This window comes from Oryctolagus cuniculus, chromosome 3, assembly GCF_964237555.1.
Source record: "Oryctolagus cuniculus chromosome 3, mOryCun1.1, whole genome shotgun sequence".
In the NCBI taxonomy this organism is placed as follows: Eukaryota; Metazoa; Chordata; class Mammalia; order Lagomorpha; family Leporidae; genus Oryctolagus; species Oryctolagus cuniculus.
In genome coordinates, this window is record NC_091434.1 from 12213814 (window position 1) to 12235544 (window position 21731).

At 49.9% G+C, this 21731-nt stretch overlaps 2 protein-coding genes across 2 annotated transcripts in view; one reads left to right on the forward strand and one right to left on the reverse strand.

Annotated features, from left to right (window-relative positions):
- Nucleotides 1-1226: 1226 nt before the first annotated feature.
- LOC138849150 (basigin-like) lies at nucleotides 1227-2467 on the reverse strand. The gene has a single exon (XM_070071500.1). It carries the CDS (start codon nucleotides 2422-2424, stop codon nucleotides 1699-1701), a length of 726 nt encoding a protein of 241 aa, XP_069927601.1. The 5' UTR covers nucleotides 2425-2467; the 3' UTR covers nucleotides 1227-1698.
- Nucleotides 2468-16353: 13886 nt separating this feature from the next.
- IRS1 (insulin receptor substrate 1) overlaps nucleotides 16354-21731 on the forward strand; it is a 56131-nt gene continuing 50753 nt past the window's right edge. Inside the window, exon 1 of the mRNA XM_002712509.5 lies at nucleotides 16354-21162. Coding sequence (XP_002712555.1) covers nucleotides 17416-21141 — 3726 coding nt within the window. The 5' untranslated portion in view covers nucleotides 16354-17415 and the 3' untranslated portion in view covers nucleotides 21142-21162. The remainder of the gene's footprint in view (nucleotides 21163-21731) is intronic.

The following is a 21731-nucleotide window of genomic DNA, read 5'->3' on the forward strand; positions in this document are numbered from 1 at the left end:
AGACTTGGTGAACACACACTCTTTACAGAGGTCAGGGGTCAGTGCTCAAGGATCAGGTCTTGGAGATGGTATCAAATGTGACCTTGAAAAAGTTGCCCAGAGTGGCAGCACAGCCCCTGGCTGAGGTGTAGCTGTCATCAGTACCAGCCATTAGTGGCAGTTTCTTGGGTGCAGAGGTTGAGAGGTTGTTGGTACATCTAGGGGTGGAGATGAGGAACAGCTTTGCAGAGCCATATTCCTGTCACCTGGCAAGACTCGGCGTGGGGTTTCCTGATACTGTTTCTCCAGTAGCCTCTCTGCACAGGCACAATGGGGAGCTTGGCAGGTGATGTCCCCTTGGTCAGTGGTGGCTACTTCTCTTTTTTTTTAACTTTTATTTAATAAATATAAATTTCCAAAGTACAGCTTTTGAATAACAGTGCCTTTTCCCCCCCATAACTTCCCTCCCACCCTCAACCCTCCCAACTCCCGCTCCCTCTCCCATTCCATTCACATCAAGATTCATTTTCAATTCTCTTTATATACAGATCAGTTTAGCATATATTAAGTAAAGATTTCAACAGTTTGCACCCACACAGAAACACAAGTGTAAAGTACTGTTTGAGTACTAGTTATAGCATTAATTCACATTGAGCAACACATTAAGGACAGAGATCCTACATGAGGAGTAAGTGCACAGTGACCCTGTTGTTGACTTAACAATTGACACTCTTGTTTATGGTGTCAGTAATCACCCTAGGCTCTTGTCATGAGTTTCCAAGGCTATGGAAGCCTTTTGAGTTCGCCACCTCTGATCATATTTAGACAAGGTCATAGTCAAAGTGGAAGTCCTCTCCTCCCTTCAAAGAAAGGTACCTCCTTCTTTGATGGTCCATTCTTTCCACTGGGATCTCACTCACAGAGATCTTTCATTTAGGTCATTTTTTTCCCAGAGTGTCTTGGCTTTCCATGCCTAAAATACTCTCATGGGCTCTTCAGTCAGCCAGATCTGCATGCCTTAAGGGCTGATTCTGAGGCCAGAGTGCTGTTTAGGACATCTGCCATTCTATGAGTCTGCTGTGTATCCCGCTTCCCATGTTGGATCTTTCTCTCCTTTTTAATTCTATCAGTTAGTATTAGCAGACACTAGTCTTGTTTATGTGATCCCTTTGACTATTAATCCTATCATTCAGTTGTGAACTGAAACTGATCACTTTAACTAGTGAGATGGCATTGGTACATGTGGCTACTTCTTTTTTTTTTTTTTTTTTTTTTTTTACGGGTGGGGTCAGTCTTTATTGGGGGACGAGGCTGTCACCCTGCAGGCAGCTGAGGCCCCACAGCTGTCCTGTGCCCTCAGAAGCCAGGAATAAAAATGGAAGCACAGGGCGTGGCCAGACAGGCTGGAGGCCGGGCCTCCTGTGACCTTCCTCAAAGGGCAGGGCCCCCCCCCGGGGGGGGGGGACCCAGGGCGACAAGGGGCCTTGGAGGGCAGGTGTAAGGGTGTGGCCTTCAGCCCTGGGCGGAGCCTTGGAGCAGGCAGGTGTAGGGGTGTGGCCTCCAGCCCTGGGCGGAGCCTTGGTGGGCAGGGCTCAGCTCCTCGCAGCTGCACCCCAACCCGGAGCGGCCGGCTCAGCTGGCGTTCCTCTGCCAGACATTCTTGCCCTTGTCGTCATTCACGTGGTGCCCGCTGCTTTTCAGTGGCGCGGCACCGGCGTCCTAGTCGTCCAGCACCTCATCCGGCTTCCGCCGCTTCTCGTAGATGAAGATGACGGTGACCAGCACCAGCACCTCGGCCACGATGCCCAGGAAGGGCCAGAGGGCGGCCAGGCGGCTGCGCAAGCGCAGGGTGACCACCACCGCGTCCGTGCCCTGCAGGCTGGTGCCGTTGCAGGCGTACTCGCCGGGGTCGGAGGCCAGGTCCAGGTCCGTGATGTGCAGCTCCGACCGGGCCTCCGAGTGGCTGATGAAGAACCTGCTCTGGGAGCAGTTCTGGATGACCTGGTCCCCGGAGTCGGCCACCTTGTACCAGACCCAGGCGGTCACGGAGGGGAAGGACTCCGACTTGCACAGCAGGGTGACCGAGTCGCCCTCGTTGGCGTGCTCCGACTTCTTCGCAGCCTTAATTCTGGGGGGCCCGTCCACGGTCAGCGTGGCCTTGCCCGTGTCCTCAGGGAGGAAGAGGCAGGAGTACTCGCCAAACCTGTCGTCCCCGGTCACGTTGTGCTCGGTGTGCAGGCCCTGCAGCTGGTCCTCCTTCACCACTTCGTCCCCTTTCAGCCAGCGGTGCCCAGTGACGCCCGCGGCGCTGGTGTTCAAGGTACAGGTGAGCTGCACCCAGGAATCCCCGCTCTGCACAGAAGTCGTCACGGTGCCCGCTGCCGCAGAGGCGCCCCCGGCGCGCAGCAGCGCGAGCGCCAGCAGCGCGAACAGCACAGCCGCCATGTCCTCGCCATCCGCCGTCTACCGAGCGCCGTCACATGTGGCTACTTCTTAAGAGCACTTCACACCCAGGCTGACATTGCCATTGTAGTCCTCCATGGCAACAAATGCCTTGAATCTGGTCAGCCAGCCAGCATATGTCTACCTTTGCACTCGCCTAATCTTCAGGATCTCATGCTTGAGTGATGTCCCCAGTAAAAAGACAATGAACTCATTGAGTCCTTGATCAGCAGGGAGAAGAGACACATTTCCAGGGACCTGATCTCCATGTCTGACCAGGCAGCCCAACTTGATGACAGGGAGCCATTCCTTGCCCTTGGCCTTGTCTCCATGTGCTCTGTGGCCTGGCCTTCTGTCCCCCAACCTGAGCCTCCAAGAGAGACGCAACACTCTGATGAATTCCCCAATCCTCCACATAAGCCACTGCAGCCTCCAGTTCTGAGGGACCCGGAACCCTGATTCTGGGTTCATTCAACTGACATTTGGTGTTCCATCTGAGAAAAACCTATATAGCAGTTTTCAAGTGGTGATAATTATGTATGCATCTTTAAAGTTTTAATTGAGGCCGGCGCCGTGGCTCAATAGGCTAATCCTCCACCTTGCGGTGCCGGCACACCGGGTTCTAGTCCCGGTTGGGGCGCCGGATTCTGTCCCGGTTGCCCCTCTTCCAGGCCAGCTCTCTGCTATGGCCAGGGAGTGCAGTGGAGGATGGCCCAGGTGCTTGGGCCCTGCACCCCATGGGAGACCAGGAAAAGCACCTGGATCCTGGCTCCTGCCATCGGATCAGCGCGGTGCGCCGGCTGCAGCGGCGGCCATTGGAGGGTGAACCAACGGCAAAGGAAGACCTTTCTCTCTCTGTCTCTCTCTCTCACTGTCCACTCTGCCTGTCAAAAATAAAAATAAAAAAAAAATTAAATTAAAAAAAAATAAAATTAAATTAAAATTAAAGTTTTAATTGTTCTACACTGTAATCATATTTAGTTACAGTGTTTAAGTCAAGTAATAAGGCATGAATGTGGTTCAAAAAAAAAAAGCAATGTAAGAGAATATGGGGGAGGGGTGGATAAGTCCTCCCCTCTCAGAGAATATGTATGATTTTGAAAAATATAAGAGTATTTTTATAGAGTTCTCACCCCACTTTTCACTTTTTTATGTGGGGATTGTTTTGTAACAGCACATTGTGATCTGCTGAGTCATCTCTAATGTCTATGCAATACTTCAGTATGTACATGAAGCACAAATTATTTACTAAGTTTTTTTAAAAAAATATTTATTTGAAAGAGTTATACAGAGAAAGGGAGGAGAGACAGAGAGAGAGAGAGAATATTCTATCTTCTGGTTCACTCGCCAGATGGCTGCAACTGTGCAACTGCTGGGGTAGTGCCAGGCTGAAGCCAGGAGCTAGGAGCTCCTTCAGGGTCTCCCATGAGCTGTTCCCAGGCCATTAGCAGGGAGCTGGTTTGAAAGTAGAGCAGCTGGAACTTGAACCAGCACCCGTATGGGATGCCAGCATTGCAGGCAGCAGCTTTACCTGCTACGCCTCAATGCTGGCTTCTACTAAATTCTCTTCTGATGGAAATGTATGTCTGAATTCATTTTCTATGACAAAATGACATATCAATGAATATTTTTGTATAAGGATTACTGCAGAATTCATTTCTAGAAATGGAATTTCTGGGTCAGGTGGCACATGCATTTGAAAGTTCTTAGCTCTGCTTCAACTACCTCTGAAGAGGCTGAGAGAATTGGTACTCTTACTCTGTGGTAATAAAGAGAATTTATTTAAATACATTCCTTACAAACTTCTAAGTTTTCTAAGCCAGTTTCCTCACTGTCCCAGAAAACCCCATGCCATGTAACTGTTTCTTCACCCAGAATCTTGTTGTACCCCTGGCCCAGAATTCTCTTCCTCCTTTGTTAACATCTCCCTATCAGCATTAGTAGGACATATTAATTGCAAGCAACAAAAGTCAGATGAAACTAGTATAAGGAAAATTAAAATGTGGTGGCAGTAGTGGGAGATCATTATAGAAGGGCTTCTGGGTAGTTCACAGAACTGAAAGATGAGCTGCAGGTCCCAAGAAGGTTCTAGTTATCTTGCAGATAGGAGCCTGTTCATACTCCCTCTCTCGTCTATCCCAAATTCTGCTGTCTTTGAATTAATTAATTCTTTTCTATGATGGACTGGTATATCTCATTGTCAGAAAATATGAAATTTTTAAAAAGGTTGCTAATTAAAAACAGGAACATTGAAAAGACATTTTGCACTGGAAAGTGGTGGTTACTCCTACTTTCCTTATCCCCTCATCTGTCATTAGGTAGAATTCAATGGAGAAGATTAGAAGGTACTGGCAGAATGTCTAGGTAGATGATTCCCCCAAATTTCAAGGAGTCAGAATTTCATTGTTCTTTAAACAAAAGGCATCCAGAAGCAATTGCAGGATCAGGTCTTCTCCCATTTACATGAATAAAATATTTTAGTAGTGTCCCTTCCTCATGCTCTCCGTGGTCCTGAACCACCCCCTCCTGCTTTAAATGCTCTCAGTTAGCAAGAAAGTGAGCAAGCAATTACGTGGGAGGAATTGCTAATTTGAGCAAATGTCCACTTGGGCAAGTAAAGTCACCTGGGAGTGCGAGGCTGCGGACTGTCACAGGGAAGAAGTGGGAAGAGCCTTCTTTTTTTTTTTTTTACAGGCAGAGTAGACAGTGAGAGAGAGAGAGATAGAGAGAAAGGTCTTCCTTTTACCGTTGGTTCACCCTCCAATGGCTGCCGCAGACAGCGTGCTGTGGCCGACGCCCCACGCCGATCCAAAGCCAGGAGCCAGGTGCTCCTCCTGGTCTCCCATGCGGGTGCAAGGGCCAAGAACTTGGGCCATCCTCCACTGCCCTCCTGGGCCACAGTGGAGAGCTGGACTGGAAGAGGGGCAACCAGGACAGAATCTGGTGCCCTGACCAGGACTAGAACCCGTTGTGCCAGTGCCGCAAGGCAGAGAATTAGCCTATTGAGCCGTGGCGCCGGCCGGGAAGGGCCTTCTACAACTCTTAGCTGATATATAACAGACCACACATGGATTAGCTTTATTTTTGCTTTCATATGATAATGACAAATTGCAAAACTAAAGCAATAGTAATGTAAATTTCACACTGCACAAGATTGTCTTTAAGTATATTTTCTAGTTCTATGAAGATCCCAAAAGTGATGGTTTTTACATTTTAGTAAATTGTGTGCTCCTTCAATGATACAGTAGCTTTTATTTTACATTATTATACTGGGGGATATGATTTATTTTGAAAAATGTTCTAATTCACATTTTCCAATTTAATACTAGGTATTGGTATTGATATTTTTCCTTTGAGTACAGTCACATTAATCTTTAAGAGTAATTCAAAATGAAAGTGAAAGCTTTTGTTTAGGAAATTTTCAAATCAGTAAACTATAATAAATTTAGAAGTAGATTTCTAGAAATAAATTTCACCAAAAATATTTCAAAAGACTTGGCAAAAAAAGCAGTTGTTACAAAATATTTAAAAGTCTTATTTCAGAGGCAAGAAGATAGGAGTGCATTGAGACAATTAACTGAAATTAACATTCAACATACCTCAGTATCCCTATTCTTGTGTCAATTTTTCAGCTTCATTCATAAAGTTATATATTATGAAATATTGCCATAATTATCCATACAAACACTACAGATTTACTGTATACATCTGAGGAATTTGTTAAACTCTTCTCATTTCACTGAGGAATCCAATCATGTCCTAAACATGTGGTATTCCTGGGAGACCAATGTTAATGTCTCTTACACATAGCACAAATGCAATGACGCTACAGCCTAAGCCAATTCCAAGCCTTCCTCAGATTGGACCTCTGCAGCAACTGACTCAGTCCTTCACTCTCTTATCTGATATGGTGTCTTCCCATTGCTTAAAACAGAGCAAGTTTACTGGTTGCTCTTGTCAGTGTCCTTTGCTGGTATCTTTGTTTTTTCTCTATTTTCTGTCCCTTGATGGTTTTATCCTGTATCATAAGCTCTAAATCCCATGCCTGTGCTACAAATTTTACATTTATATCTTTACTTCAGAACTCCAATCTCATACACACAAATGTCTTCTTGACATTTTCACCTGGTGTTTCAATCAGCACCTAAAGTCAACATGATCAGTGCTGAGCTATTCATCCTCTACTACTTTCCCTCCTCATCCACAGCTTTCCATTCTGTGGTAGTTTAAAAACAGAATACAAATCCTTTGATTCTACTCTAATTAAGAGCCCTTTTCTAGGTTCCCTTGTATTTAATCTGACTGGCCCGTGGTTGTTTTGACCAATAGAGTACATATAGTAGAACACAATGACTTCAAAAGTAAAAGCATGTAACACTATATATTTTCTGCCTAGTTTTATTGAAATACTCCAGAGCTCCTCCTTGGGATCCTCTTCATAGACACTCTCCTTAAAAATCTAGTCCACATGCTGTGAAAGGCCCAGAAACAAAAGGAGGGGGAGGAAAGTGAAACCAGTTGTGAGCACTTTGGTTGATCCAGCCTTCAGGCAGCCTGGCCCATGTGCCAGACAGAAGAGGGAAGAAATCTCTAAATTATTCCTGGCTGAAGACACTCAAGCCACCTTCAGCCATGGCCCCAAACACCATGGAGAAGAGACAAAGTCTCCCCACACTGCCCTGTGGAATCCTAGATCATAAGGAAACAGTTTATGTCTACCATACTTCTTTGGAAGTAGTTACTCAACGCAGCAATAGAAAACTGGCATACCATCTTGGCGATGGAGACTATATTTCCAGTTGTTCAGGTATAAACCATGGAGTCAGTCTTCACTCTTCACTCTTTTTCTTCCATGTTACATTCAAACTACCTGCAGATTTTGCTGGTCACATTCAAAATGTGCTTAGAATTTGACCACTTCTCACCATCCCAGCTGATGGCCATTATCTCTTGGCTGTATTTCTACAATAGCCTTTTAACATATCAGCCTGCTTCTGCTGTTATCCTTGCCCTTCTTCTTCAACAGTTGGTTCCCAACGGAGCAGCCAGAATGAGACTTTAACCTATGACATGTTATATCACTGCTCTGTTAAACAGCATCCAATGGTTTCCTGTCCCATTCAGTGCCCTGTGTGCTTCACGTAATCCTTCACAATTTTATCCACTGTTATTTCACTAAACTCCCTTCCTCCTATTGTCTCCTCTTCCATTCTACTTCCTCACACTTGCCTCCTTATTGCCCCTTGAATGTGTAGAGCATGCTCCTACATTGGGCTTTTGGCTATCTCCTTTGCATAGAATGCTCTTCACTGTTTCCAATTGGCCAGTTTGCTTATGTGTCACTATCTTGAATGAGATTTACCTGGACCACCTCTTTGTAATTACAACCCTGCATAACAAGCCTGCTTATCTTAGTTTAATGTTTATTTTCTTCTTTAACACTTATCATCTTCTAACATATTAGATATTCTAATAATGTAAGGTGTTTAGTTTTATCCTTGTTTATCTCCATTTACTAGAATGTAAACTCCATGAGAGCAGGTACCGATCTTCTTTCTACTGTATCTCAATCACCAGAAACAGTGTTGACACATAGCAAATGCTCAATAAATATTTGTTGAATGAATGAAAAAGATGCAACAGAGAAAAAGAATTACAGACCAATTTCCCTGGTGAACACAGATGCAAAAATCCTAAATAAAATTCTAGCCAATAGAATCCAACATACATCAGAAAGATCTTCCACCCAGACCAAGTGGGATTTATCCCTGGTATGCAGGGATGGTTCAACATTTGCAAATCAATCAATGTGATACACCACATTAACAAACTGCAGAAGAAAAACCATATGATTATCTCAATAGAGGCAGAGAAAGCATTTGATAAAATACAACACCCTTTCATGATGAAAACCCTAAGCAAACTGGGTATAGAAAAAACATTCCTCAAGACAATTTATGACAAACCCATGGCCAGCATCCTATTGAATAGGGAAAAGCTGGAAGCATTTCCACTAAATCCAGTACCAGACAGGGATGCCCACTCTCACCACTGCTATTCAATATAGTTCTGGAAGTTTTAGCCAGAGCCATTAGTCAAGAAAAAGAAATTAAAGGGATACAAATTGGGAAGGAAGTAGGCAAACTATCCCTCTTTACAGATGATATGATTCTTTATTTAGGGGATCCAAAGAACTCTACTAAGAGACTATTGGAACTCATAGAAGAGTTTGGCAAAGTAGCAGGATATAAAAATCAATGCACAAAAATCCACAGCCTTTGTATACACAGACAATGCCATGTCTGAGAAAGAACTTCTAAGATTAATCCTATTCACAATAGCTACAAAAAATCAAATATCTTGGAATAACCTTAACCAAGGACGTTAAAGATCTCTACGATGAAAATTACAAAACCTTAAAGAAAGAAATAGAAGACGATACCAAAAAAATGGAAAAATCTTCCATGTTCATGGATTGGAAAAATCAATATCATCAAAATGTCTATTCTTCCAAAAGGAATTTACAGATTCAATATGATACCAATCAAAATACCAAAGACATTCCTCTCAGATAAAAAATGATGCTGAAATTCATATGGAGGCACAGGAGAACTTGAATAGCTAAAGCTATCTTGTACAACATAAACAAAGCCAGAGGCATCACAATACCAGATTTCAAGGCAGCTACCGGGCTTCTTCCCAATCTCTCACGTGGGTGCAAGGGCCCAAGCACTTAGACCATCTTCTACTGCTTTCTCAGGTCATAGTAGAAAGCTTGATTGGAAAAGGAGCAGCCAGGACACCAACTGGAGGCCACGTGGGCTGTCAGTGCCATAGGAAGAGGCTTAGCCCAGTGTGCCACAGTGCTGGCCCTTCCCAAATACTTTATATGGTGAAGTAAATGATATTAGCTCAGTATTACAATAAAATAATGTTAGGAAGTGATCATAAAGTGATAATAAGGGCAAATAAGTAATTTTCCATTTTGCATAATTTCAGATTTCCTTTGTAAAAGTGCATGGAAAATTTTAAGTGCATCATGTTTCATCACATGGTAGGTACAGATCAGTTGGAAAAATTATCTTAGTTCATGTCAAAAAAAAAAAAAACACCACTATTTTTAAATAATCCATTGGCTGTATTGTGCATTTCCTTAGAAGATTCTGTAGAAGGCACAACCAAAGAACAAATCACTGCTTTGCTTTTGAATTCAGTAATAGTCATTGAGTGAGAAAAGGTTTTCAACCTGTGGGCTATGGCACCCCAGTGTGCTGCAAACTAATTTGGTGGGTCTTAGCAAGCACCAAAAACCAAAGTGAAAAGAGTATGGATGGAAAGAGGAGAAAGAAAGAACAGAAGGATCCAAATGCATTGTAGTCAGTAAGTGTAAGTTGTGTGTAAGGGGTGTGCAGTGCTTACTGTGCAATGTTTTTGTAAATATTTTTCTATTACAATCGAAAGTTTCAGTATTGCAATAGAACCCTGCAGTATGAAATTATTGACCAGATTGCAATCATTGCCAGAGACCAATTCCTCAAATATTTCAAAATATCCTCATTTATAATACATGGTTTGAGAGATAGGCCAATCAGTGGTTTTCAAATTGTAGCATACATAAACTCACAGGAGTAGGGATGGGAAATGGGAGATGTGCCTACTGACCTTCACAAGATTGGGCTTAGTAGGATCTGAAAGAAAACTTTGATTTTAAGCAAATTCCCAGATAATTCTGATGAGAGTGACTCTCCACCAACGTGTGGAATTGCACCATACAACACTGCAGGTAGAGAAGCAGTTACCAATTTCTTGAGTTCAAATTAACTTTATCTTCTCAATCCACACAAAGCTAATATTCTTAAGCTTCTAATCAGATTTTTTTTAAATGGAGATCTTCAGAGTGGTGAGCCTGACTTTGAGAAACTATTTTTTAAAAGAAGAAAAAGAAAGATATGATGGTTAAGTTTGTAATTGAGGAGGGGATGTGAGAAAGATGAGCTGCAGTGAGTGACCTTGTGATTCTTTGTTAGTACAGAAAACCAACTAGGTTTACCACCATCCTAAACACTGAAGAGTGAGCATGGGACATTCACCATTACTGAAATTCTTACAATAAATAAACAAACAAACAAACAAGTGAAGTTGAAGAATTAGTTGAAAAATATTTTTGGTTATCAAATTTTAGGAGTATATTGTGCTGAAAGACAACTTTAAGAATGAAGCAGAAACAGCAAGAGGTATTGTACTCTGCAAATCCCCCTGGGCGTGTGCTTATGGAGATAAAACATTGGTATCTTTGAATACAAGAAACAGCAGGGGGTTTTTCCTCTTGATTAAATGACCAAATGAATGAGTGACAGTATCTAAGATAACAAAATGACTGACAAACCCCACATTTTTTATCTAAGAAGACAGTAGAAGAAAATGAGAATAGTTACGAAAATCAAGACAATTTTTAAAAAAACAAGTATTTTATACAAATGTCTGTTGTAGGTTTATACACACAAAATGACTTTAGTCAGCAGAATTTCTGAAATGGGAAAATTGAGATAGTGAAATGGAAGTTTTCACCTCCTCCCTCTCTCCAACGTCATCCTTCTGTTTATTTCATGCTTTATTCATAACAAAAACAGCAAATGTTTTGAAGATATTACTGTCTTTCTGAAGTCTGGTGTTACTTTTCAGTTCGTTAATTTTTCCCAAGCTTTCAGGGATGCGTGATGAACTCAAGATGAGAAAAGAGGTGAGTTTTCATGAGGGACACCACAACCGGTTTCAACTGCCCTGAGACTAACCCATGCTTGGGTCATTGCCCCACCCAGCTGCAGTAAGCAACCCACAGGTAGAGACTTTGGTTTACTAGTTTATTCTGGTTTTTTTTTTTTTAAGTCCTTAGCACTTAAGCCAATGATTCTTAAATTTTAGTGTCAATAAGAACCCCTTGCTTCCTAAATGCAGGCACTGAGGGCTCCTCCTTCTCTAAGAGATTTTGAGCCAATAGGTCAGGGATGAGGTCAGAAATCTGCATACTTATTCACACGTTGGAAATCTCTGACACAAATATTTAAGAGGCAGTAACTTTACACACTTGCCAGAAAGACTGAAAGGAGAGAAGCCCCAAAATGCAGAGACGCCTCTGTTAAGTAGAACTTCTATTGCTGATGTTCAGTTTGTACGATGGGGCTTCAAAAACTTCATGGGAAATGGAATGAAGATAGCGTGAATTTTTCATGAACTTTTTGTAGCCTCCTTGTACACATGCAATACTAACACAGAATAGTCTGCTTTCATTTCATAGCACTACATTATGTGCCTTCAATTAATCACCAGTGATTAGAGCCGGGCAGCTGAGGGGCTGGTGCTGCCAGCTTAGCCAGCATCATCTGCAGTGCGTTGGAAAGCAGTGCCTCAGCCTGCTCTCCAGCCACTCTTTCTCCTCTGAGTCAGAACAAGGAGGTCGCAAGATACTCAGAGTTGAGAAGCCCTGCTCTGGCAGATTCGCATATCAATCGTGACTTTCCAGTCACTTTTAATTCTAATACTCAATGTTTTTAATCCAATAGGATTAAAGACTTTAATTATAAGAGAAAACAAATTATTAAGAGGAGGGGGGCACCTTCTAGATTTCTAAACGGATACTATATGTGACTGATGACTTTTAAGCCATGAGGAAACTGGTTGTTTTTATCGTTTTTAAAGATTTTATTTTACTTCTTTAAAAGGCAGAGTGGTAGAAAGAGAAAGAAATCTTCCATCTTCTAGTTCACTCTCCAAATGGTTGCAATGGGTGGGATTGGGCCAGGCAGAAGCCAGGAACTCCATCTGGGTCTCCCATGTGGGTGGCAGGGGACTAAGTGTTTGGGCCATCTTCAGCTACTTTCCCAGGTGCATTAGCAGGGAGCATTGCAAGTGGTGGCTTAGCTCAACTGGTTGTTACATGATCTCATTTGATCTGTGCCTACTTTCTCACGAAAGAGATCAGAATGCTTTGTAATTGTGTTCATTTGTCTCCCATCTTCACTGTATGCTTCCTGTGAGCAAGATCATGTTTTTGCTATCTAAATCTCACGGTCTAGCCTAGTGCCTAATACACAAGTAGTGCTCAAAAAAATCTTGAATGAGAAACAGAATCTGACAATCACTTAACTGAGTTGTAGCCACCCTTCAAATTCAAGCTAAAGGCTCCTCTTCTCATAATTATTTCTTTAGTTATTGCATCCACCATGGTCTCTACATGTTGTAAACAAATACACCAATGATACTGACTGTCAACTATCTTTATTTTACATCTCTCTTATTACCTGATCCAAGCTGTAAGATGCTTTTTATACATTTTGTATTGCCTTTCAGAAGAGACGTTCAAATATTTGCTATTAGTTTTGAGCTACATTCAAAAAGAAATATATCTTAAAATGAGAAAAGTCACATTTTTATTTTCTTTCAAGAATTGTTCTAAATTATCAAAGTTAATTCTGAGATGCCAATATTAAAACAGCTCCTGTGATTATACCCATTCATTTAAGGAAAGCATAGCTTGATACAGGAAATACTTTACAATTTTATTTTTTATTTACATATAATTTTCAAATGGTTAGTTGCACCTTTATCCAACCCAAACACTTTGGGAATATATAGTAATTTATAAATTTTGTGTGATTTTCCTATAGTTGGCATACATAGGCCAACATTTCCATTTTAAAGCCAATTTTAGATGCACTGCGCAAAACAACGCATGGAATGTAGGGTTTTAACTTCTTGAATCATGACTTTTTTGCGGTATCAACACAGCTGTTGCAAGATTTTGATAAATCATTTCAGTCCTCTTAAAACGCACTTTCGGGTATTACACGATTCATCTCCGACTGTCCTATAGATGGCAGCATTGAGCAACATATTTTGGTACTAGGCTGTTTTTCTGTTCCTGTGAATTTTGAGTTAGGAGTGAATTTTTCATATGGTGTACTTCTTTCTTTTTTTTATAAAAAAAAGATTTATTTATTTATTTATTTGAAAGGCAGAGTTACAGAGAGACAGAGGCAGAGAGAGAGAGAGAGAAAGAGAGAGAGAGAGAGAGATCTTCCATCTGCTGGTTCACTCCCCAAATGGCCTGGCCAAAACTCCGGAGCTACGACGATCCAAAGCCAGGAGCCAGGAGCCAGGAGCTCCTTCCAGGTCTCCCGGGGTGCGGGGTCCTAAGCACTTGGGCCATCTTCTACTGCTATCCCAGGCCACAGCAGAGAGCTGGCACAGAAGTGGAGCAGCCAGACTTGAACCAGCGCCTATAAGGGATGCCTGCACTGAAGGCAGGGGCTTTCCTTGCTAAGCCACTGCGCCGGCCCCTGAGTTGTATTTCATGCACCACAAGCTAATAATACTTGTATCTGATCAATGTTTCCTCACCTAGATTCCAGAAAGGCTTCTCTCCATTCCATGTAATATATGAATCAAACGTGAATTTTCATTTCCAGCGATCTCAACCCATTAACAGAAAAAAGCAGAGAACTTACTATAATTATAATAAATATTAACCACAGTTAACATTGATAATAAATCTCTAGCAACTACCAAAAGGGGTGGAGGCAACAACATCCTAAAATCAGTGATTATTTTTCAGAGGAAACCTTGTACTGGATAGAACTTGTCACAGCAATGCGGCTTATTCCATGATTTCTGCAGAGTATTTTAGTCACCTAGGTTGTGTTTTTGAGACACCGAGAGACCTATTTGTAAGAGCTTTTGCAATAAAAATCAGTTCTGGAGCTCGAAATCCCGATCTTTTTTGTGAAGATCATTGTAAAATACCTGCAAATTAAACTGGCTTTCCAGTCTACCTCCCTACAGGAAAGAGTACCTTGCATCCCATGGAGGAACGTTTCTTTCATTTAGTTTTTTTGAGAATAAGGAGGGGGTCCCTTGAAAAGCCAGAGTCTGTGCATTCGAACTGTTTCGCTACAAAATGGGATCCTCCTCCCCTTCCCCCGCCCATCCTGCGCTAAACATCAAACCTGCAAAGCGCCTCTGGCCTCTTCTAGACTACACTGTTAGCAATAAACAACCGATTTGTCTCTTCTCTGCCTAGGGTCAACTGCACACTTTCCCATCAACTTCTGCCCCCTACGAAGCACTCGCTACTCTCAGGAGTTCGGTCTCTGCGGCTTCGCTCCCCTTCCCCAGTAGCTGCTATTTATAGCTCTGCTGTAGTGGGCACGTGTGCCCACAGCACCCAGCCGTCACAGGCGGAGAAGGGAGGGTGTCCGTTCAACTCTTGTCCTCAAATTATACGTCCACCAGGGCAGAGGGGCTGCGCCCCTGCAGGGCAGGGGAGAGGCGAGGGGAGAGGCGCCCAGGCTTCCGCTGCGGGCGGCCCCTCGGCAGATGCGAGACCCCCCAGTTCACGTACCGCACGCGACTGAATGGCGCCTACGGTTCTTTTTCTCCTTTTTTTTTTTTTTTTTTTTACTACGCCTTGCAACCTACCTTGGTACCCTCACTCTCTCTCTCCCCACCCGCGCTGCAGTGCAAGTCTTGAGAGACAGGCAGCCCCGCCAATCAGCAGGTTGCCCCAGGAAACTCGCCCCGCCCCCCACCCCGTATTAGGCCGAGGCGCGCTGCCCGGCTGCCCAGTGGGTCCTGGCCATTGAGCATGGCCGCTCCCCACCACCCCCGCCCCGACCGCTGCGTTTCCTCTACGTGCATCCCGCAGTGCGGGACACCCGGAGGCTGCGGAGGGTCCCGGGCGTGGAAGGGGCTAGGAACCCCCAGGGGCCAGAGGTGGGGTGGGCAAATGAGATGGAGCTAAACGGAGTGACAGGCGTCCTGTTTGTGGGGCTGAGGACCGACTGCTTGTTTACGGGTCAGGTCAAGACGCACAGGCGCGCGCACACGGAACTCCGTGGAGAGGGAGCCCGCACAAGGTTAACCGAGCGAGGGGCGCTCCCGCTTCTCGGGGGCGACCCATTTTCCTGCACACTCGAGCTGGCTCCATGCTTGTTGTCTCCCGATTGTCCTTGTGGTCAAGGTGAAAAATGTACGGGGTGGTTGGTTCCATGGGTGTGGAAGATTGCGTGAAACAAACATGCCAGCCAACAGGGCGGGCCCGGGAGGGTTTTGGCCTTAGGAGCCCTGTGCAACACCTTTTAAAAATCGCAAATACACTGCAGAGGATGACGGGGGGCATCCCACAGCCTCCACGCCCTCACCCCTAGGTGTGGACACATCCCCTACTGTGGGCAACCGGGAGGAAGACACTGTGGCGTTTTACATTTTCCTCTCCAATTGAGGTGCCTCCTGGGCACCCCGTTCTCCCCCTGGAGGGACCATAAGCCCCCCACTCGCTGCCCTTGGGCGACCCTCCGTTTCTTTGAGGTCCTGCCGGGAGGCAAATCCGGGGATTCCGAGACTGGCCCCCAAGTCCCCCGGCCAACCTCCCAGAATGTCCTCGCCAGGGCCTAGCACCCCGAAATCCAGATTTTTCTATGCCCCTGCGTGGAAAACATCCTTCCCCAAACACACACACACGCGCACACACACGCACACACTCGGGGTCCATCTTACCTGTGGGTAACATCCAGCCCAGCCCCAGCCCCCCTCTCCCAGGCCCTCCCACGCGGGGCCCCGGAGCCGCAGTGCCCACCCCACCCCCCCGCCACCCCCCACCCTCACTCCTGCGTCTTCCCGAGCTCGCCCCCCTCCCGTTTTCCCAGACTCCCCTCGCGCGCCCGGGTAGCCACCCAAACACCCCCGCCCGCGCCCGCCGCGGGGATCCCTGCGGGCCGGGGGCGCCCTGCGTGGCGCGCGGGCGCGGAGGCGCTGCGCCGGGGCGGCCGGCCGCGCAGGGGCGCTGCGGCGGCGCGGTGCAGAGGCCGGCGCGGGCGCCGCTGCGGCACGGCCCGGGGGCGGGGAGGGGCGGGCGCGGGGCGGGCTCGGCCCGGACTGGAGAGACCCAGGCGGGAGCCTCCCGGCGGCGGCGGCGGCGGTCCGGCTGCCGAGCGCGGAGGCTCCGTCACGTGTTTTTCTCCTCCGAGGGAGACGGCGGCGCGGTCGGAGGGGGCCGGCGCGCAGAGCCAGACGCCGCCGCTTGTTTTGGTTGGGGCGCTCGGCAACTCTCGGAGGAGGAGGAGAAGGAGGGAGGGGCGAGCTGCGGCGGCAGCGCCTCGCAGGGAGCGGGCGTCTTCCCCGAATCCGTCCCCAGTCGCCCCCCTCGCCGCCTCCCCTGCAGTGGAGCGCGGGGGCACCGTCCCCGGCCACCCCGGCTGCCCGGTAGCGCCTCGCGTGGAAAAGCCACTTTCTCCGCCCGCCGGGATGGGCTCGCGTGCGGGCTGCGGAGGACGCGTCCGCGGGCGGCGGCAGCAGCAGCAGCAGCACCAGCAGCAGCAGCCGCAGCGCCGCGGTCTCCGCGACTGAGCTGGTATTTGGGAACTGGTGGCGGCGGGGACGGTGGAGGGGGGGTGAGAGGAGGCGGAGGAGGAGGCGAAGGAGGAGGGAAGAGCCCCGTGCAACGTTGGGACTTGGCAGCCCGCCTCCCCCTGCCCAAGGATATTTAATTTGCCTCGGGAATCGCTACTTCCAGAGGGGAACTCAGGAGGGAAGGCGCGCGCGCGCCTGCAGGGGCAACGCGGGGACCCCTGGCCGCGGCTGCCTCGCTGCGCCCGACTTCAGCCGGGCCCGCAAGCGATGCATCTCGGCTGCTGCTCCTCGGCCGCGGCAGCTGCGCGGACTCTCGGATCTCGGAGGAATCGGGGCTGCGCTCACCCCGGACTCACCGCCTCACCCCTGCGCCCATAAACTCCGGCCCGGCTCTCTCCTTGGCGCAGCCCCTGCGTCTTTCCTCGGCTGCACCTCCCCGGCTCGGGGGGCGGCGTGGATTTCAGAGTCGGGGGGTTTCAGCTGCGTCCAGCCCTGTTTGCATGTGCGGGGCCGCGGCGAGGAGCCTCCGCCCCCCACCCAGTTGTTTTTCCGCTCCTGCCTCTGCTCGGCGGCGGCGGCGGCGGCGGCAGCATGGCGAGCCCTCCGGAGACCGAAGGCTTCTCGGACGTGCGCAAGGTGGGCTACCTGCGCAAACCCAAGAGCATGCACAAGCGCTTTTTCGTGCTGCGGGCCGCCAGCGAGGCGGGGGGCCCGGCGCGCCTCGAGTACTACGAGAACGAGAAGAAGTGGCGGCACAAGTCGAGCGCCCCCAAACGCTCGATCCCCCTGGAGAGCTGCTTCAACATCAACAAGCGGGCTGACTCCAAGAACAAGCACCTGGTGGCTCTCTACACCCGGGACGAACACTTTGCCATTGCGGCAGACAGCGAGGCCGAGCAGGACAGCTGGTACCAGGCTCTCCTGCAGCTGCACAACCGCGCCAAGGGCCACCACGATGGGGCCTCGGCCACCGGGGCGGGAGGCGCTGGGGGCAGCTGCAGCGGCAGCTCTGGCCTGGGCGAGGCTGGAGAGGACTTGAGCTACGGGGACATGCCCCCAGGACCCGCCTTCAAGGAGGTCTGGCAGGTGATCTTGAAACCCAAAGGCCTGGGGCAGACAAAGAATTTGATCGGCATCTACCGCCTGTGCCTGACCAGCAAGACCATCAGCTTCGTGAAGCTGAACTCGGAGGCCGCGGCCGTGGTGCTGCAGCTGATGAACATCAGGCGCTGCGGCCACTCCGAGAACTTCTTCTTCATCGAGGTGGGCCGCTCCGCCGTGACGGGCCCCGGCGAGTTCTGGATGCAGGTGGATGACTCCGTGGTGGCCCAGAACATGCACGAGACCATCTTGGAGGCCATGCGGGCCATGAGCGACGAGTTCCGCCCTCGCAGCAAGAGCCAGTCCTCCTCCAACTGCTCCAACCCCATCAGCGTCCCCCTGCGCCGGCACCATCTCAACAACCCGCCGCCCAGCCAGGTGGGGCTGACGCGCCGCTCGCGCACCGAGAGCATCACCGCCACCTCCCCGGCCAGCATGGTGGGCGGGAAGCCAGGTTCCTTCCGGGTCCGCGCCTCCAGCGACGGCGAAGGCACCATGTCGCGCCCAGCCTCGGTGGACGGCAGCCCGGTGAGCCCCAGCACCAACAGGACCCACGCCCACCGGCATCGGGGCAGCTCCCGGCTGCACCCGCCGCTCAACCACAGCCGCTCCATACCCATGCCTTCTTCTCGCTGCTCGCCGTCGGCCACCAGCCCCGTCAGTTTGTCGTCCAGCAGCACCAGTGGCCACGGCTCCACCTCGGACTGTCTCTTCCCGCGGCGGTCGAGCGCCTCTGTGTCCGGCTCCCCCAGCGATGGTGGCTTCATCTCCTCCGACGAGTATGGCTCGAGTCCTTGCGACTTTCGAAGTTCCTTCCGCAGTGTCACTCCCGATTCCCTGGGCCACACCCCGCCAGCCCGCGGTGAGGAGGAGCTCAGTAACTACATCTGCATGGGCGGCAAAGGGGCCTCCACCCTGGCCGCCCCCAACGGTCACTACATTTTGGCTCGCGGAGGCAATGGCCACCGCTACATCCCCGGGGCGGGCCTGGGCGTGAGCCCCGCCCTGGCTGCGGAGGATGCAGCCAGCGCCGCCGACCTGGAAAATCGCTTCCGGAAGCGAACTCACTCGGCGGGCACCTCCCCTACCATTTCGCACCAGAAGACCCCATCGCAGTCCTCGGTGGAGTACACAGAGATGATGCCTGCCTACCCACCGGGAGGTGGCAGTGGAGGCCGACTGCCCGGCTACAGGCACTCCGCCTTCGTGCCCACCCACTCTTACCCCGAGGAGGGTCTGGAGATGCACCCCTTGGAGCGCCGCGGGGGCCACCACCGGCCAGACTCCTCCACTCTCCACACTGACGATGGCTACATGCCCATGTCCCCGGGGGTGGCCCCGGTGCCAGGGAGCAGCCGCAAGGGCAGTGGGGACTACATGCCCATGAGCCCCAAGAGTGTATCTGCCCCTCAACAGATCATCAACCCCATCAGACGCCACCCCCAGAGAGTGGACCCCAATGGCTACATGATGATGTCCCCCAGTGGCAGCTGCTCCCCTGACATTGGCGGTGGGCCCAGCAGCAGCAGTGGCAGCAGCGGCGTCAGCGCCGCCCCTTCCGGGAGCAGCTACGGCAAGCTGTGGACCAATGGGGTAGGGGGCCACCACTCTCATGCCCTGCCTCACCCCAAACCCCCTGCGGAGAGCAGTGGTGGCAAGCTCTTGCCTTGCACAGGTGAATACATGAACATGTCGCCAGTGGGGGACTCCAACACCAGCAGCCCCTCAGACTGCTACTATGGCCCTGAGGACCCCCAGCACAAGCCAGTCCTCTCCTACTACTCACTGCCAAGGTCCTTTAAGCACACCCAGCGGCCGGGGGAGCTGGAGGAAGGTGCCCGGCACCAGCACCTCCGCCTCTCCTCTAGCTCTGGTCGCCTTCTCTATGCTGCGACAGCTGAAGATTCTTCTTCTTCCACCAGCAGCGACAGCCTGGGTGGTGGATACTGTGGGGCTAGGCCAGAGCCTGGCCTCCCGCATCCCCACCATCATGTCCTACAGCCCCACCTGCCTCGAAAGGTGGACACAGCTGCTCAGACCAACAGCCGCCTGGCTCGGCCCACGAGGCTGTCCCTGGGGGATCCCAAGGCCAGTACCTTGCCTCGGGTTCGAGAGCAGCAGCAGCAGCAGCAGTCCCTGCCGCACCCTCCGGAGCCCAAGAGCCCAGGGGAGTATGTGAATATTGAATTTGGGAGTGATCAACCTGGCTACCTGTCTGGCCCTGTGGCTTCCCACAGCTCTCCCTCTATCAGGTGTCCACCCCAGCTCCAGCCAGCTCCCCGAGAGGAAGAGACTGGCACCGAGGAGTACATGAACATGGACCTGGGACCTGGCCGGAGGGCAACCTGGCAGGAGAACACAGGGGCTGACTTGGGCAGAGTGGGCCCTGCACCTCCTGGGGCAGCTAGCGTTTGCAGGCCCACCCGGGCAGTGCCCAGCAGCCGAGGCGACTACATGACCATGCAGATGGGTTGTTCCCGCCAGAGCTACGTGGATACCTCCCCAGTGGCCCCTGTCTGCTATGCTGACATGCGGGCAGGCATTGCTGCCGAGGAGGCCAGCCTGCCCCGGGCCACAGCGGCTGCTCCTTCCTCATCCTCAGCAGCCTCCTCTTCCCCCACTGAGCCTCAAGGTGCAGCTGAACTGGCTACTCGCTCCTCCCTGCTGGGAGGGCCACAAGGCCCCGGGGGCATGAGTGCCTTCACCCGGGTGACCCTCAGTCCGAACCGCAACCAGAGTGCCAAAGTGATCCGTGCAGACCCACAAGGGTGCCGGAGGAGGCATAGCTCAGAGACCTTCTCCTCTACACCCAGTGCCACCCGGGCGGGCAACACGGTGTCTTTCGGAGGGGGCGCTTCAGGAGGGGGCAGCGGTGGCAGCGGCAGTGAGGATGTGAAACGCCACAGCTCTGCTTCCTTTGAGAATGTGTGGCTGAGGCCCGGGGAGCTGGTGGGAGCCCCCAAGGAGACAGCCCAAGTGTGTGGGGCTGCTGGGGGTTTGGAGAATGGTCTTAACTACATAGACCTGGATTTGGTCAAGGACTTCAAACAGCGCCCTCAGGAGCGCCCCCCTCAGCCGCAGCCTCCCCAGCCTGTGCCCCCTCATCCTCATCAGCCCCTGGGCAGCGGTGAGAGCAGCTCCACCAGCCGCTCCAGTGAGGATTTAAGCGCCTATGCCAGCATCAGTTTCCAGAAGCAACCAGAGGACCGCCAGTAGCTCAACTGGACATCACAGCAGGTGCGTTTCAGGGTGTCAGAGTCAGAAGACAAACTGCTTGGAGCCTTGTGCCTGAATTCCGCTCTTTGCCTCTGCTCTTTCCTGTTTCTTCCCACCATTTCCTTGGTAGAAAATGCCCTTTCAGGAGGCGGGGAGGGGCAAGGGTGGAGGGGGACCAGGGGGGACACAGATGCTCACCTTGCTGTGACACCTGGCAAGATAGTCAATCAAATGTGTCGGCACAGCCACAGGAGGGTTTTTTCAGTTGAGAATTCCCAAGTGTGGTACTGCTGGTGGTATTTCAAAAACTTACATTCTGTAATACCACTTCTGAGGTTGGCAAAGTTCCTATATAAAATCCTTGATCTCTTCATTGAAAGGTTCAAGAATAAGAACTTTCTAGGCTTATGTATTTAGAGAGAAAGACTTACCTGTGATCTCTTGAGAAACTGATTATGGGTGATGTTTTCTTTTTGTTCCTGGAGCAGGACTTAGGGTCCACCATCTCATAGGCATGGCTGCTTTTCTCCGGGATATACAGTAAGCTGCATGCACCTGGGACCCGTTAGGAGTTGAGTTAGGGAAGTTCA